General features: G+C 45.8%; 1 protein-coding gene across 1 annotated transcript in view; it reads right to left on the bottom strand.

Annotated features, from left to right (window-relative positions):
* Positions 1-12,271, bottom strand: part of KIF1A (kinesin family member 1A) — a 483,588-nt gene that overhangs the window by 195,873 nt on the left and 275,444 nt on the right. Inside the window, 2 exon segments of the mRNA XM_030216849.1 lie at positions 4,493-4,661; positions 6,835-6,970. Coding sequence (XP_030072709.1) covers positions 4,493-4,661; positions 6,835-6,970 — 305 coding nt within the window.

Genomic DNA, 12,271 nt, shown 5'->3' with positions numbered 1-12,271 from the left:
CCAGCCTCTATGCCAGCCTCAAATGTCTTACTTAGGTTCATCACAGCAGTATGCAGGTCCTTAGAGCAGTTTTAGTGGGTGCAGTGCACTTCAGGCAGGCGGACCCAGACCGATCCTCCCCCCACACCTGTTACACTTGTGGTGGTAAATGTGAGCCCTCTAAAATCCACCACAAACCCACTGTAACCACATCTAGGTGCCCCCTTCACCCGTAAGGGCTATGGTAGTGGTGTACAGTTGTGGGGAGTGGATTTTTTTTTTTGGGGGGGGGGGGTTGGGGGGCTCAGCACACAAGGTAAGGGAGCTACTGTATGTACCTGGGAGCAATTTCTGAAGTCCACTGCAGTGCCCCCTAGAGTGCCCGGTTGGTGTCCTGACATTTCAGGGGGACCAGTGCACTATGAATGCTGGCTCCTCCCATGACCAATTTGGTCATTTCTGAGATGGGCGTCCTTGGTTTCCATTATCACCGAAAATCAGAAACGACCAAGTCTAGGGACAACCAACTATAAGGACGACCTAAATGTCAAGATTTGGGTGTCCCCGATCGTATTATCGAAACGAAAGATGGACGTCCATCTTGTTTCGATAATACAGGTTTCCCCGTCCCTCCACCGGGATGTTTTGCGAGGACGTCCTCAGCAAAACTTGGGCGTCCGTTTCGATTATGCCCCTCTAAGTTTTAGCATGCACTAATCTTGTAGATATCCATAATATTCCTATAGGTGTCTACACGGTAAGTGCATGGAAATTTTTAGCATGCTCTAAAAATGCTAGCGCACATTAGTAAAAGGCACATTAGGCTCTATGCGCGTGCAGCACGCTTCAAAATGAGACTACCACCAGGCTACCATGCATCCTGGCAGTAATTTCAGATTTGCCGCGCACTCATAACGCCTGGATGATTTATTTATTTCCACCCATACATAGCCTTTATGGCGGTAATTGGCAGTTGGCAAGTGCTGACTGGTCACCACACATGTAGCGCATGAGCCCTAACCGCTAAATCAATGGGTGGCGTTAAGGGCTCAGGCCAGTTTTAGGTGCATGATGGTTTCAGTTTTACTGCATGCCCTTTTCCTGTCCCATTAAAAAAAAGCCCTTTTTTGCAGATGCGGTAAAAACTGGTCTGGTGTGTGCCCAAAATGTGCGCCTACACTACCGCAGGCTACTTTTTACCACAGTGCAAAGCTCTGAGAAGGAGAAAGTTTTGAAAGGCTACAAGATTCTGATGATATACATTTATAAAATGCCCTCAAGTGCTACTTTGGGTATAGGCACTAGTCAGTAAAAATGTATTTTGACCCTATTCTGAGTTTCTGATTTTAGCTTTATATAATAAGCATGACATTAGTACTTTCTTGGAAATTTCATACAGGCAACCTATAATGAAATTAGCCTCCATGACTATGGATTGAGTCAGTTTAATGCTGCTTGGGTTTTTAAAAAATTAGTTTCCTACACCATTTTGAATGGGGTTTATGTTATATTGGAAGCCAGGAAGGCAGTTTATAAACTATTAAGTAAAATGAAACAATGAGGGGCATAATCGAACGTCACCGGCGAAATATGTCGCTGGCGATCTATTTTGGCGGCGGCGCAACAGCTGGCCGGAACCGTATTTTTGAAAAAGATGGCCAGCCATCTTTTTTTCGATAATACGGTTTAGCCCGGCCAAATGCCAGAGTTCGCCGGGTTTGAGATCGCCGGTTTTGTTTTTCAGCAGTAATGGAAAAAAATGCCAGCCATCTCAAACCCGGCGAAATCCAAGGCATTTGGTCATGGGAGGAGCCAGCATTTGTAGTGTACTGGTCCCCCTGACATGCCAGGACACCAACCGGGCACCCTAGGGAGCACTTCTAAACTTTTTAAAAAAATACACAAATACCTCCCAGGTGCATAGCTCCCTTACCTTGGGTGCTGAACCCCCTAAATCCCCCCCAAACCCACTCCCCACAACTCTACACCATTACCATAGCCCTTATGGGTGAAGGGGGGGGCACCTACATGTGGGTACAGTGGGTTTTGGGGGGTTTGGAGGGCTCAACAGCACCACAAGTGTAACAGGTAGGGGGGGATGGACTTGGGTCTGCCTGCCTGAAGTGCACTGCACCCATTAAAACTGCTCCAGGGACTTGCATACTGCTGTCAGGGAGCTGGGTATGACATTTGAGGTTGGCATAGTGGCTGGCAATAAAGTTTTTTATTTTATTTTTTTTTAGTGTGGGAGGGGGTTGGTGACCACTGGGGGAGTATGGGGAGGTCATCTCCCATTCCCTCCGGTGGTCATCTGGTCAACTGGGGCACCTTTTTGAGGCTTGGTCGTGAAAATTAAAGGACCAAGTAAACCCGGCGAAATACTGATTAACGCCGCTTTTTTTTCCATTATCTGCAAAAGCCGGCCATCTGGTAGCCACGCCCATGCCCGCCCATGTTCCGCCTTCGCTTCGCCGCCGACACGTCCCCTTGAACTTTTGCTGGTGCGGCAACGGAAAGCGGCGATGGTGTCAAAAATGCCGCTTTCAATTATACCGATTTCGCCAGATCGCCGGCTATCTCTCGATTTATGTCGGAAGATCGCCGGCGATCACTTTCGAAAATAAGCCTGAATGTGTCGGGGGAATGGCATTATATGCATGTTGCATTTGTGCATATGCTTATCAATCTTTTTTTTTAATTCAAGTTTTAATTGTTTTACAAGTTATTAAACATACTTGTTGAAATACAGAGATCATTTTTACATTCAGGAAAATAAACATGAACCATATGCTTATCAATCTTAGCTTGCATGCTAAACTGTGAAGAGCAATTCTGAAATCTGGGCACACAATACACTCATAAATGCATATATATGTGTATGTGCACACATACCCATTGCCTAAGTGCTATTCTGTAAATAAGCAACTATCTTGCATAGTGGGTATTTGCAAGAGGGGTATACACGTAGGTAATGCATGGGCCAGACAAAGGTGGGGTTCCCACTTCTCCGAGGGGCCCTTTTACTAAGCCACGGCGAAAAGTGGCCTGCAGCAGTGCAAGAGCGTCTTTTGTGCATGCACCGGGCCAGTTTTTTTCCACATCCTGGAAAAAAGGCCTTTTTTTAATGGACACTAAAATGGACGTGCGGCAAAATAAAAGCCAGCGCATGTTCATTTTTGGCCTGAGACCTTACCTCCACCCATTGGTAAGTTCTCACGTGCTACCTGGGCAGTAGGCATGCAGCGTGCACCCACTGCCATTTACCGCTGGGTAAGCACTATGCAGTAGAGAGTAGAGAATGTTTTCTACCGCATGTTTTTGGCATGTGCCAAATTTGGAATTACCACCCAGGGCAAGTGGTAGTTGGGCAGTAATGCAGATTTGGTGCGTACTGGATGCACGTAGGCTCTTACACACCTTTGTCAAAGGGCCCCTGAATATTAGTGCCAATAATTGTTTTTTTACCAAGCAATTATTGACACTAATTTATTTATTTATTTATTTATTACAGTTGTACCCCGCGCTTTCCCACACAATGCATGCTCAATGCGGCTTACATAGTACTTTGAAATACAAAGTTTTATAATAGAAATTTCAAAAACAGTAGTGAAACTTTGCAAAGTTGGGCTTGGAAGTGTATGATAAGTTGAGCTTGATAATGTATGATTAGGATAAGAGAGGGTAGACAGGATAGGATAGTATGAATTGGGAGAAAAGGGGTAAGGAGGGATAAAATTAAGGGGAGATGGAGAAGAGAAGAGAAGGATGGGAGGTCAGTATCTAAGTCAGAACAGAATTGGGAGTGGAGGTTGGTAAGATTAGGTTGGGGCATTAGGGTAGGCTTGCTTAAAGAGATGAGCCTTCAGCATTTTTCTAAAGGGCAAGTAGTCGTTAATTAATCGGATTGGTCTGGGTAGAGCATTCCAAAGCTGGCTGCCCAAAAAGGAGAAACTGGATGCGTAGTAGGTCTTGTATTTATTTCCTCTACAATTGGGAAGAATTGATTAAAATGTACGGACCTAAATTTTATGTGCGAGTCGAAAAAAGGGGTGCAGAAATGGGAGGGTCCTGGGCGGATCAGGAATATTTCTTTCAGTTACGTGCATAATTATAGAATAAGGTGGGATCTACACCTAACCCCCCCCCCCCATTTACTAAGCCGCGCAGCAATGCGTGTAAATGGCCATGCCTAATGTAGTCGTGGTTCCCAGGTGTAAGCACTATTCTATAAACTGCACCTAACTTTAAGCACAGTTTATAGAATAGCACCGAGCGGTTTGTTTCAGCGCTGATATTTTTAGGCACCATGTACAGAATGTAGTCTTTAGTGTATAGGCACTTAAATGTCATTAAGTTGCTCAAGAGAGGAATATGACACGTGGCTTTTAGAAGCATTCAATCCAGAGTGAGGTTGAGATATACTGATTGAAATGACTATATGGAGAAGTTATAACAATGTTGCCTATATTGTGCCATATCTATTAATTAACAAAGGAAAAAATAATTCACTTACTTGAACTGACAAAAGATGTCAGCATACTCCGCTGAGATACTGGAGGCCTGAAGAACAGTCACTCGAAAAGTGAAAATGCTTCCAAGTTTCAAGTGTTCCAGAGCCGTCTCTACTGATCCATCTAGGACACTCTTGTCTGGACTGTCTAATAGAAGGTCTTCAGGGCTTGCTGTAGAAGATATCAGAAAGTGAAGAAGAAGAATGGTCCCAAACTATTCATAGAGGGGTCCTTTTACAAAGCTGCAGTAAAAATTGGCCTGTAATAATGTTGACACATCTTTTTGGAGTGCGCTGGGCAACTTTTTACCGTGGCTGAGGAAAGACGCCATTTTTAAGGGGCTGAGAAATGGGCGAGCGCAAAAATTAAAACTAGTGTGCGCCTTTTTAAGGATGAGCCTTTACCACCAGCCATTGACTAGCGGTAATGACTCACGCACTACTTGCACAGTAAACATGGAGCGAGCACCAACATGACCGCACTGCTGATTACCACTGGGAATGCCCCCTGCAGAAGAAAATAGAAACATATTTTCTACTGTGGGATTTGACACACGACAAACTTGGAATTACCGCTGGGCGCATGCACTACCCCGGCAGTAGTGCCGATTTGGCGTGTGCTACCTGCACATTAGCCCTCCTGTACCTTTGTAAAAGAGTCCCAGAAGGTCTTCAGGGCTTGCTGTAGAAGATATCAGAAAGTGAATAAGTAGAATGGTCCCAAACTATTCATAGAGGGGTCCTTTTACAAAGCCGCGGTAAAAGGTGGCCTGAGGTAGTGTGGGCATGTCTTTTTGGTGCACACTGGGCCAGTTTTTACTGTGTCTACAAAAAAGGGCTTGTTTTAATGGGCTGGGAAATGTTGCTACTATTTGTGTTTCTGCCAGATACTTGTGACCTGAATTGGCCACTGTTGGAAACAGGATACTAGGCTAGTTGGACTATTGGTCTGACCCAGTTTTGCTATTCTTATGTTCTTAGGGTGAGGAACGTCCTCTCACAAAAAAAACTTGAAAAAAAAATGTTTATTGCATGGATTAGTGTGCACTAAAATGGTACTTATCACAGCTCGCCTGAGTGAGTTCCACAATAAGCCATTGTAAGCTATGTTAGGTGCTCGTTAGCACGTAACACAACTTAGTAAAAGGGCTTCTAAGAGTGTAAAACACTATTATACACACTCAGGTCAATTATAAAATTACTCCCTTCATGCAATAAGGACTCCCCTGGGATTTAGTTGGTACAGTTTTATTTCAATTTCTAAAGTAAATTGTGGGTTCGATATTCAAAAGGGATTATCCGGGCGTATGTACGCACTTAAGTGGGTAGTGCTGCTGAATATTGCCACTGTGACTGCTATGAAACTGTCCAGTTAGGGAAGTCAAAGGGCAGAGCTTGGATGGAGTCAACACTGGGGGGCCCTTTTACAAAGGCTCATAAGGGCCTACACGTATCCAGTGTGCACCAGACCAGCATTATTGCCTGGCTGCCATGTGCTCTGGGCAGTAATTCTGAATTTGGCACAATCCGAAGAGACGCAATAGAAAATATTTTCTATTTTCTACCGTGTGGGACTTATCCGGCGGTAGATGGCAGTGTGCACACGTTGCATGCCTACTGCCTGGGTAGCACGTGAGACTTTACCGCTAAGTTAATGGGTGGCAGTAAGGTCTCAAGCCGAAAATGGACATGCGCTGGTTTTTATTTTGCTGCACATTCATTTTCCCGACCCCTTAAAAAAGGGCATGATAAAAAGGACATGATAAAAACTGGCCCGGCGCATGCACAAAACACTTATTTGCACTGCCTCAAGCCAGTTTTTGCTGAGGCTTAGTAAAAGGGCCCCTTAACTGGTTAAGTAAGTGCATTAAAATAGGACAGCAAAAAGGATGTCCTACCTTTATGCACCGAGCTAACTGGGCATTGGTCTGAATATTAGCTGGTGCCCGGTTAATTTCTAGGTGATCGCACTTACCCAGATAATTAATACATGGCTCTTGCATTGGATATCTGGGCTTAATTCAGCCCATAGCTGTCAGTGGCTTAAAAATCACTGACCACCAGTGGGCTGAATATCAGGCCCTATATTTTTATATTTGCATTCTGGTGAATGCAACCCTGTTTTGGTTCTTGTTTCCTAACGAATAATTCAAATTAAATTTACTTTCTGGATTTATTATGATGAAAGTTTCCTGGGATGCCCACACAATTCTTTTTTATGGACATACATTTGTACTAGTAGAGATTGCATGGGGTGAATTAGATAATATGGCACATCGTTTCCTTTTAATTTGAAACACCCTTTCCTCTTCCACTACTGTCACAGATAGTTCTTGCTTTCTAACCTGCACAGGTGTTGTTGTTGACTTCATCTGCTGATGGTCCAATATCTGTGTTCTGTCCCTGTCCTTCAACAATCCGCAACTCTTCCTGTGAGGTCCCTGAACGGGACATTCCTGTGGAGCAGGACTCAGATTGGAACTGTCAAGATTAAATATAAAGAAATATAGATCCTTTTAAGAAGATAATTTTATAAGGAGGCACCTATTATAAGCTTCAAAGTAAGCACGTACTTTTTAAAATAAAATATTAGCCAATGTAGCATAACTCACATTTACATTACAGGTACAGAAATTTATACCAGCTATAGAGCTAATAACACTGTGGCCGATTTCCAAAGTGATTTAAGCAGGCAGGAGAGGCTCTGGCCCACTTTAATCATCTGGGCTGCCGAACCGCCGCTGAATATTGGCAGGTCAGGGGTGGTACAGGGAGCAGTACTGGGGAGGAGTCAGTGCCGGGACCCACATAACTTTTAAAAAATTCCCCCTCAATCACCCCTAAGCAGCTCACCTCTTTTCCTTCCACCTCCCCCATTCCATACCAGTAAACACGTCGCTCCCCCTGAACATCCCCAACCCCCAACCCCTCTACCAGGCTAGATAAGCTCCCTGGACCTACCTGTATCTCTGGTGGTTCAGTGGGGGCGATGGGGGCTGCAGTCTCTAGCAGTAGTCTTGCAGTATGAGCAGCAGTACTGCAACACTGCAATTAGAGGTTGTGGCGGCCATTTTCACCTAGGAACTGTGAGTGACAGGAGCAAGTCAGGTTGCTCCTGCCCCAAGGACCACTAGATCTCCAGGGCTTTTAAGTAGGCCTGGGTGGGGAAAGTCTTCTAGGGCTCAGGGGGGTGGAAGGAATGATCAGAACATGGTGCTTGGAGAGGTCAGGGTACGAAATATGTGGACTCTACTTATACAAGTCCTGGCCGATATTTAGCTGCAACTATAGGAGCCAACTTTTCAAAATGATTGGGGGTGCTGAATTTTTTTTTAACAGGTGGAGCATTTCCCCGTCCCCTCTCTACCCTTCCCGGTCCCCCCTTCCTCCCCTCCAAGTTCCAGCCCCCCCTCCTCTGAGTTCCAGGCTCCCCTCTCCTCCGAGTGCTAGTCCCAACCCCAGCCTGACCTCTTCTCCCACAACAGTCCTCCGCCGGTCCGTCCTCGCCTTCCTGCATACCACCCAGAATTTTAAAACTAATCTTACCTCGGGATCCCGGCGGCAGCAATGAAAGGCGAGCAAGCTCGGCACTTCAGCCTTCCCTTCTCTCTCAGCTCTGGTCACGCCCTTGCGGAAACAGAAAATGAGAGCGGGACCAGAGCTGAAAGAGAAGGGAAGGCTGAAGCGCCGAACCTGCTCGCCTTTCACTACTGCCACCAGGACCCCTAGGTAAGATGAGTTTTAAAATTCTGGATGGCACGCAGGAAGGCAAGGACGGACCGGCGGAGAACTGAGGGAGAAGAGGGCGGGCACCGGGCAGGTAGGCTGGCTGGGAAGGGAACTTCCAACTTCCGGCAGGTGCAGAGCTGGTCCTAGGGTTTCTGGCACCCTCCTGCAGCCTATTAGTCGGTGCCCCTACCCATCCAGGGGTGGAATCACTATGGCTCCGCTCCTACAGTAGTCACACCCCTTTTACCAGCCATGGCGTTATTGAAAATATTACACCAGTATAGAAGAAAAATAACTTGTGTTTTTTTTTGTTTTCATTACAAATAATTTCTGTAAGCTGTTACAGCTCCATTATACTCTGACACAAACCAAATTAGTATACAGACCATAAATTATGAGAACAGACAGTCTTGCCAACTCTGAAAAACAATGTGTTAGCAAAATCTCAGAATCTAACAAACAGATCCCTATTCAGACACTTGGCCTTGCAGTCACACATGCAGAACAGAGATAGCCCCTTTTCAAATTCTTCAAAAATTAACCTGAAATCCTAAGAAGTTAGACCCTGCATGCAGCACAATACCAGACAAACAGAAAGAAACACATTGCTATACATTGCAAAATAAGGCAGCAGATGTATCAGATGTAAATTCTCAAAGTGGACATATTCCAAACACTAAAATGAAAATAAAATGATTTTTTTTTCTACCTTTGTTGTCTGGTGACTTTGTTTTTCTGATCATGCTGACCCAGTATCTGATTCTGCTGCTATCTGTCCTCTTAACTCTGTTTCCAGGGCTTTATTTCCATTTCTTTCTTTACTTTCCTCCTTTCTTCTTCATTTCTTGCTCTATATCCATAAGTAAAAGCTGGGTCTTCCGCAGACTTGACTGTCCAGTGGATCCAGCTTCTGCCTATTTTCTCCATCCATGTGCAGTTTTTCTCCTCTCTTCCTTTTCCCTCAACTCCTTCCTCTCTCTTCCCTCCCCTCCATCCATGTCCAGCATTTCTTCTCTCTCCCCTCTATCCATGTGCATCTCCTTCCTGTCTTCCCTTCCCTCCATCCATGTCCAACAATTCTCTCCCTGCCCTCCCTTCCATCCGCCCATGTCCAGCAACCCTCCTCTCTCCACTGCCCTCCCCTCCATGTCCAGCAACTCTCTGCTTCCCTCCATCCACCTTTGCCCAGCAACTCTCCTCTCCCCTGCCCTCCATCCACCCATGTCCAGCAACTCCCCTGCCCTCCATCCATCTATCCATCCATATCCAGTAATTACTACTACTACTACTACTATTTAGCATTTCTATAGCGCTACAAGGCATACACAGCACTGCACAAATATAGAAGAAAGACAGTCCCAATTCTCCTCTCTCCCCTGCTGCCCCTCTCCATCCATCCATATCCAGCAATTCTCCTCTCCTCTCTCTCCCCTGCCCTCCATTCATCTATCCATCCATATCCAGTAATTCTCCTCTCCTCTCTCTCCCCTGCCCTCCTCTCCATGTCCAGCAATTTCTCCTCTCTCCCTGATGGACTTAACGCACACAGCTCCCCATTGCAGTATATTTATACTTTCCGATGTACAGTATAATGTGCCTTTGACTTGTATTTGTACAATAAATAAAATCTCTGCTCGAATTAGGCGTGCCCATGTGCTTTTTAAATGGCAAACAATGGAAAGCATGTGATGGTAAAGTGATTTCAGAAAGACAGAAGAATTTCTTTATGACATTAGTTCTATCCAACAGAAAAAAAAATGTCTACAGTTAAGGGCCGTTGCCTATTGCAATATTTGACAGAGCAAATTTAAGGAATAAAACACATCCATAAAGACATACAAGGGGAACCCACTGAGCAGAAGTACAAATAAGCACAGTCATTTCTATGCACTGAAAAAACCCAAACATTACATGTCTCGCCATTCTAACTTGTAAGGTTCAATTCAGCCTGGGCCTTTATTTATAATAAATGGTAATGTATCACCATAGTTGATAACTTTATGGCCCACGTTGGCAAGACAAGAAGAAACTGCGTTTAGCTTAGACCTTATGCAGCTCTAGTTTATTAGTCAGAAAAAAAAATCCACTGCTGGGCTTGGCACCCTGGTTGTTAGAATGTGACAACTTGAGGTCAAAGTGACATATTTCTGTGAGCACTGCGCTCAGAAATGAGTTGAAATGCACACTGACTGGCCAAGGGTGGCTCTTCTTGCCTCACCGTGCCGGCCAAAAAGCTATAAACCAAACTCATAAATCTTCACTTAAGATTCCAGGGGGAAGCAGTAACAGTTTCTAGTCCTGTGGGTCAAAACTTTCTTCCCAGCCGGAGAGAAAAGGGAGTGGCAGTAGAAAACGGTACAGCTTTCTTCCCTTTGTGGTTAAGAATAGTGGGAAAAAAGTTTCCTTTCTTTCTTTCTTTTTTTTTTAAGGTACTGCTGGGCCCTGCCCTACCATCCATCGATCAATGCTTCTCTCTCTCCCCTGCCCTCCCACTCCCAGGTCCACCTGCCCGCCCTCTTCTCTAAATCTTCTATTTAAATTTACCTCCGTCGTCGCAGCGTCAGTGAAAGCGCTGCCCACTAGCCTTCCCTTTGCTTTGCTCGTCGTTCCCTCTCAGTGTCCCGCCTTCTTCTGACATCATTTCCGTGAGGGCGGGACACTAAGAGGGAATGAATGAGCAAAGCGAAGGGAAGGCTAGCGGGCAGGGCTTTCACTGTCTGACGCTGCGCAGATGCTTCGACGTCAGAGTGGTAAGCAGCGGCGGTGTTCTTCAGTGGTCGGCGCCCCCTGCCCCTGCCAATGCCTAGGTGGGTAAAAATATTGGGGGTGCTCGAGCACCCACAGCACCCACGGAGTCGGCGCCTATGGCTGCAACTAATTTAAGTATCTTATGCGAGTCCTGACTGAATATTGTCTGGGACCTGCACAAGTTTCAGTGGCTAGCAGCAGTCCAGTCAGACCTGGATATTCAATGCTGGTGCATGCACATGGCCTGGCATTGAATATCTGGGGCTAATTTAGCCGGTGTTGTCAGTTTTAAATAAATACTGACCACCATTGGCTGAATATTGACCAGATTGTGTTTGGCATTCCCAATCATTTTGAAATGTTGGCACCTATGGGTCTAGATGTCTGTTTAATAAAGACACATGGGCCCCTGTATCATCTTATAAAATGTAATATGCTTTAAATAGGCAACTTTTGTCATCTTAGGCATCCAGTTACAAAATCAGGCTCATATTACATAAAAGTAGACAGCAACGGGTCTGATTTTAGAGCTGGATGCCTATGTGAAGTCCTAAAAAGGTGCCTATTCAGTGTCTATTTTATAAAGGCAACCCTGGTGCTTGTGTGCCTTTATTAAACAGGTACCCAGCTCTAGCTTGACTAGCATGCAAATGTCCCTGCTCTGAAGCAGATATAACTGTGTACCCGTATCCTATATATGTTCTCACATATTTTATAAATTACACATGTGGCTCACAACTCTGCATCTGCTCAAGTCCCAGCCCAACCACACTCCCAGGCAGTGGTATATCCAATCAAGGTGCATGTGTTGTGTATGCACCCCGTCAGTACCACCCTTCTCCCTCCCACCGCATCAATCTCTTCCCTTCCTGGCCTGGCCTGGCAAAAATCTGCAATTCCCTCCCTCCTTCTGTGCCTTAAAATCATTCCAGTCTTTATCCCGGCAGTGCCATTGGCGGCATTCATAGGCTGACCGTGGCCTGCACAGAGCTTTCTCTCTGAACCATCCCACCCCTTCTGAACCAGCTTCCTGTTTTCTGAGAAGCCGGATGGTTTAGAGAGAAAGCCCCGGTGCAGGCCTCAGGCAGCCTATGAGTGCTGTTGCCGCTGGTGCTGCCCGAGTGAAGAGTGGAAGTGATTTTATGGTACGGTGGGGGGGGGGGGGGGGGGGGGGGGGGGGGGGGGGGGGAGGGAGAGAGGTGGCAGGAGGGAGAAGGGAAGGAAATGCAGACACACCTCCTGTTGAAAATTTCTGGCTATGCTACTGCCCCCAGGTGAAGCAGGAGTAAATGTGTGCATGTGCTT

Source organism: Microcaecilia unicolor, chromosome 10, assembly GCF_901765095.1.
Source record: "Microcaecilia unicolor chromosome 10, aMicUni1.1, whole genome shotgun sequence".
NCBI classification, from domain to species: Eukaryota; Metazoa; Chordata; class Amphibia; order Gymnophiona; family Siphonopidae; genus Microcaecilia; species Microcaecilia unicolor.
Note: the sequence above shows the minus strand (reverse complement) of the source record. Positions and strands in the feature narration are given on the sequence as shown.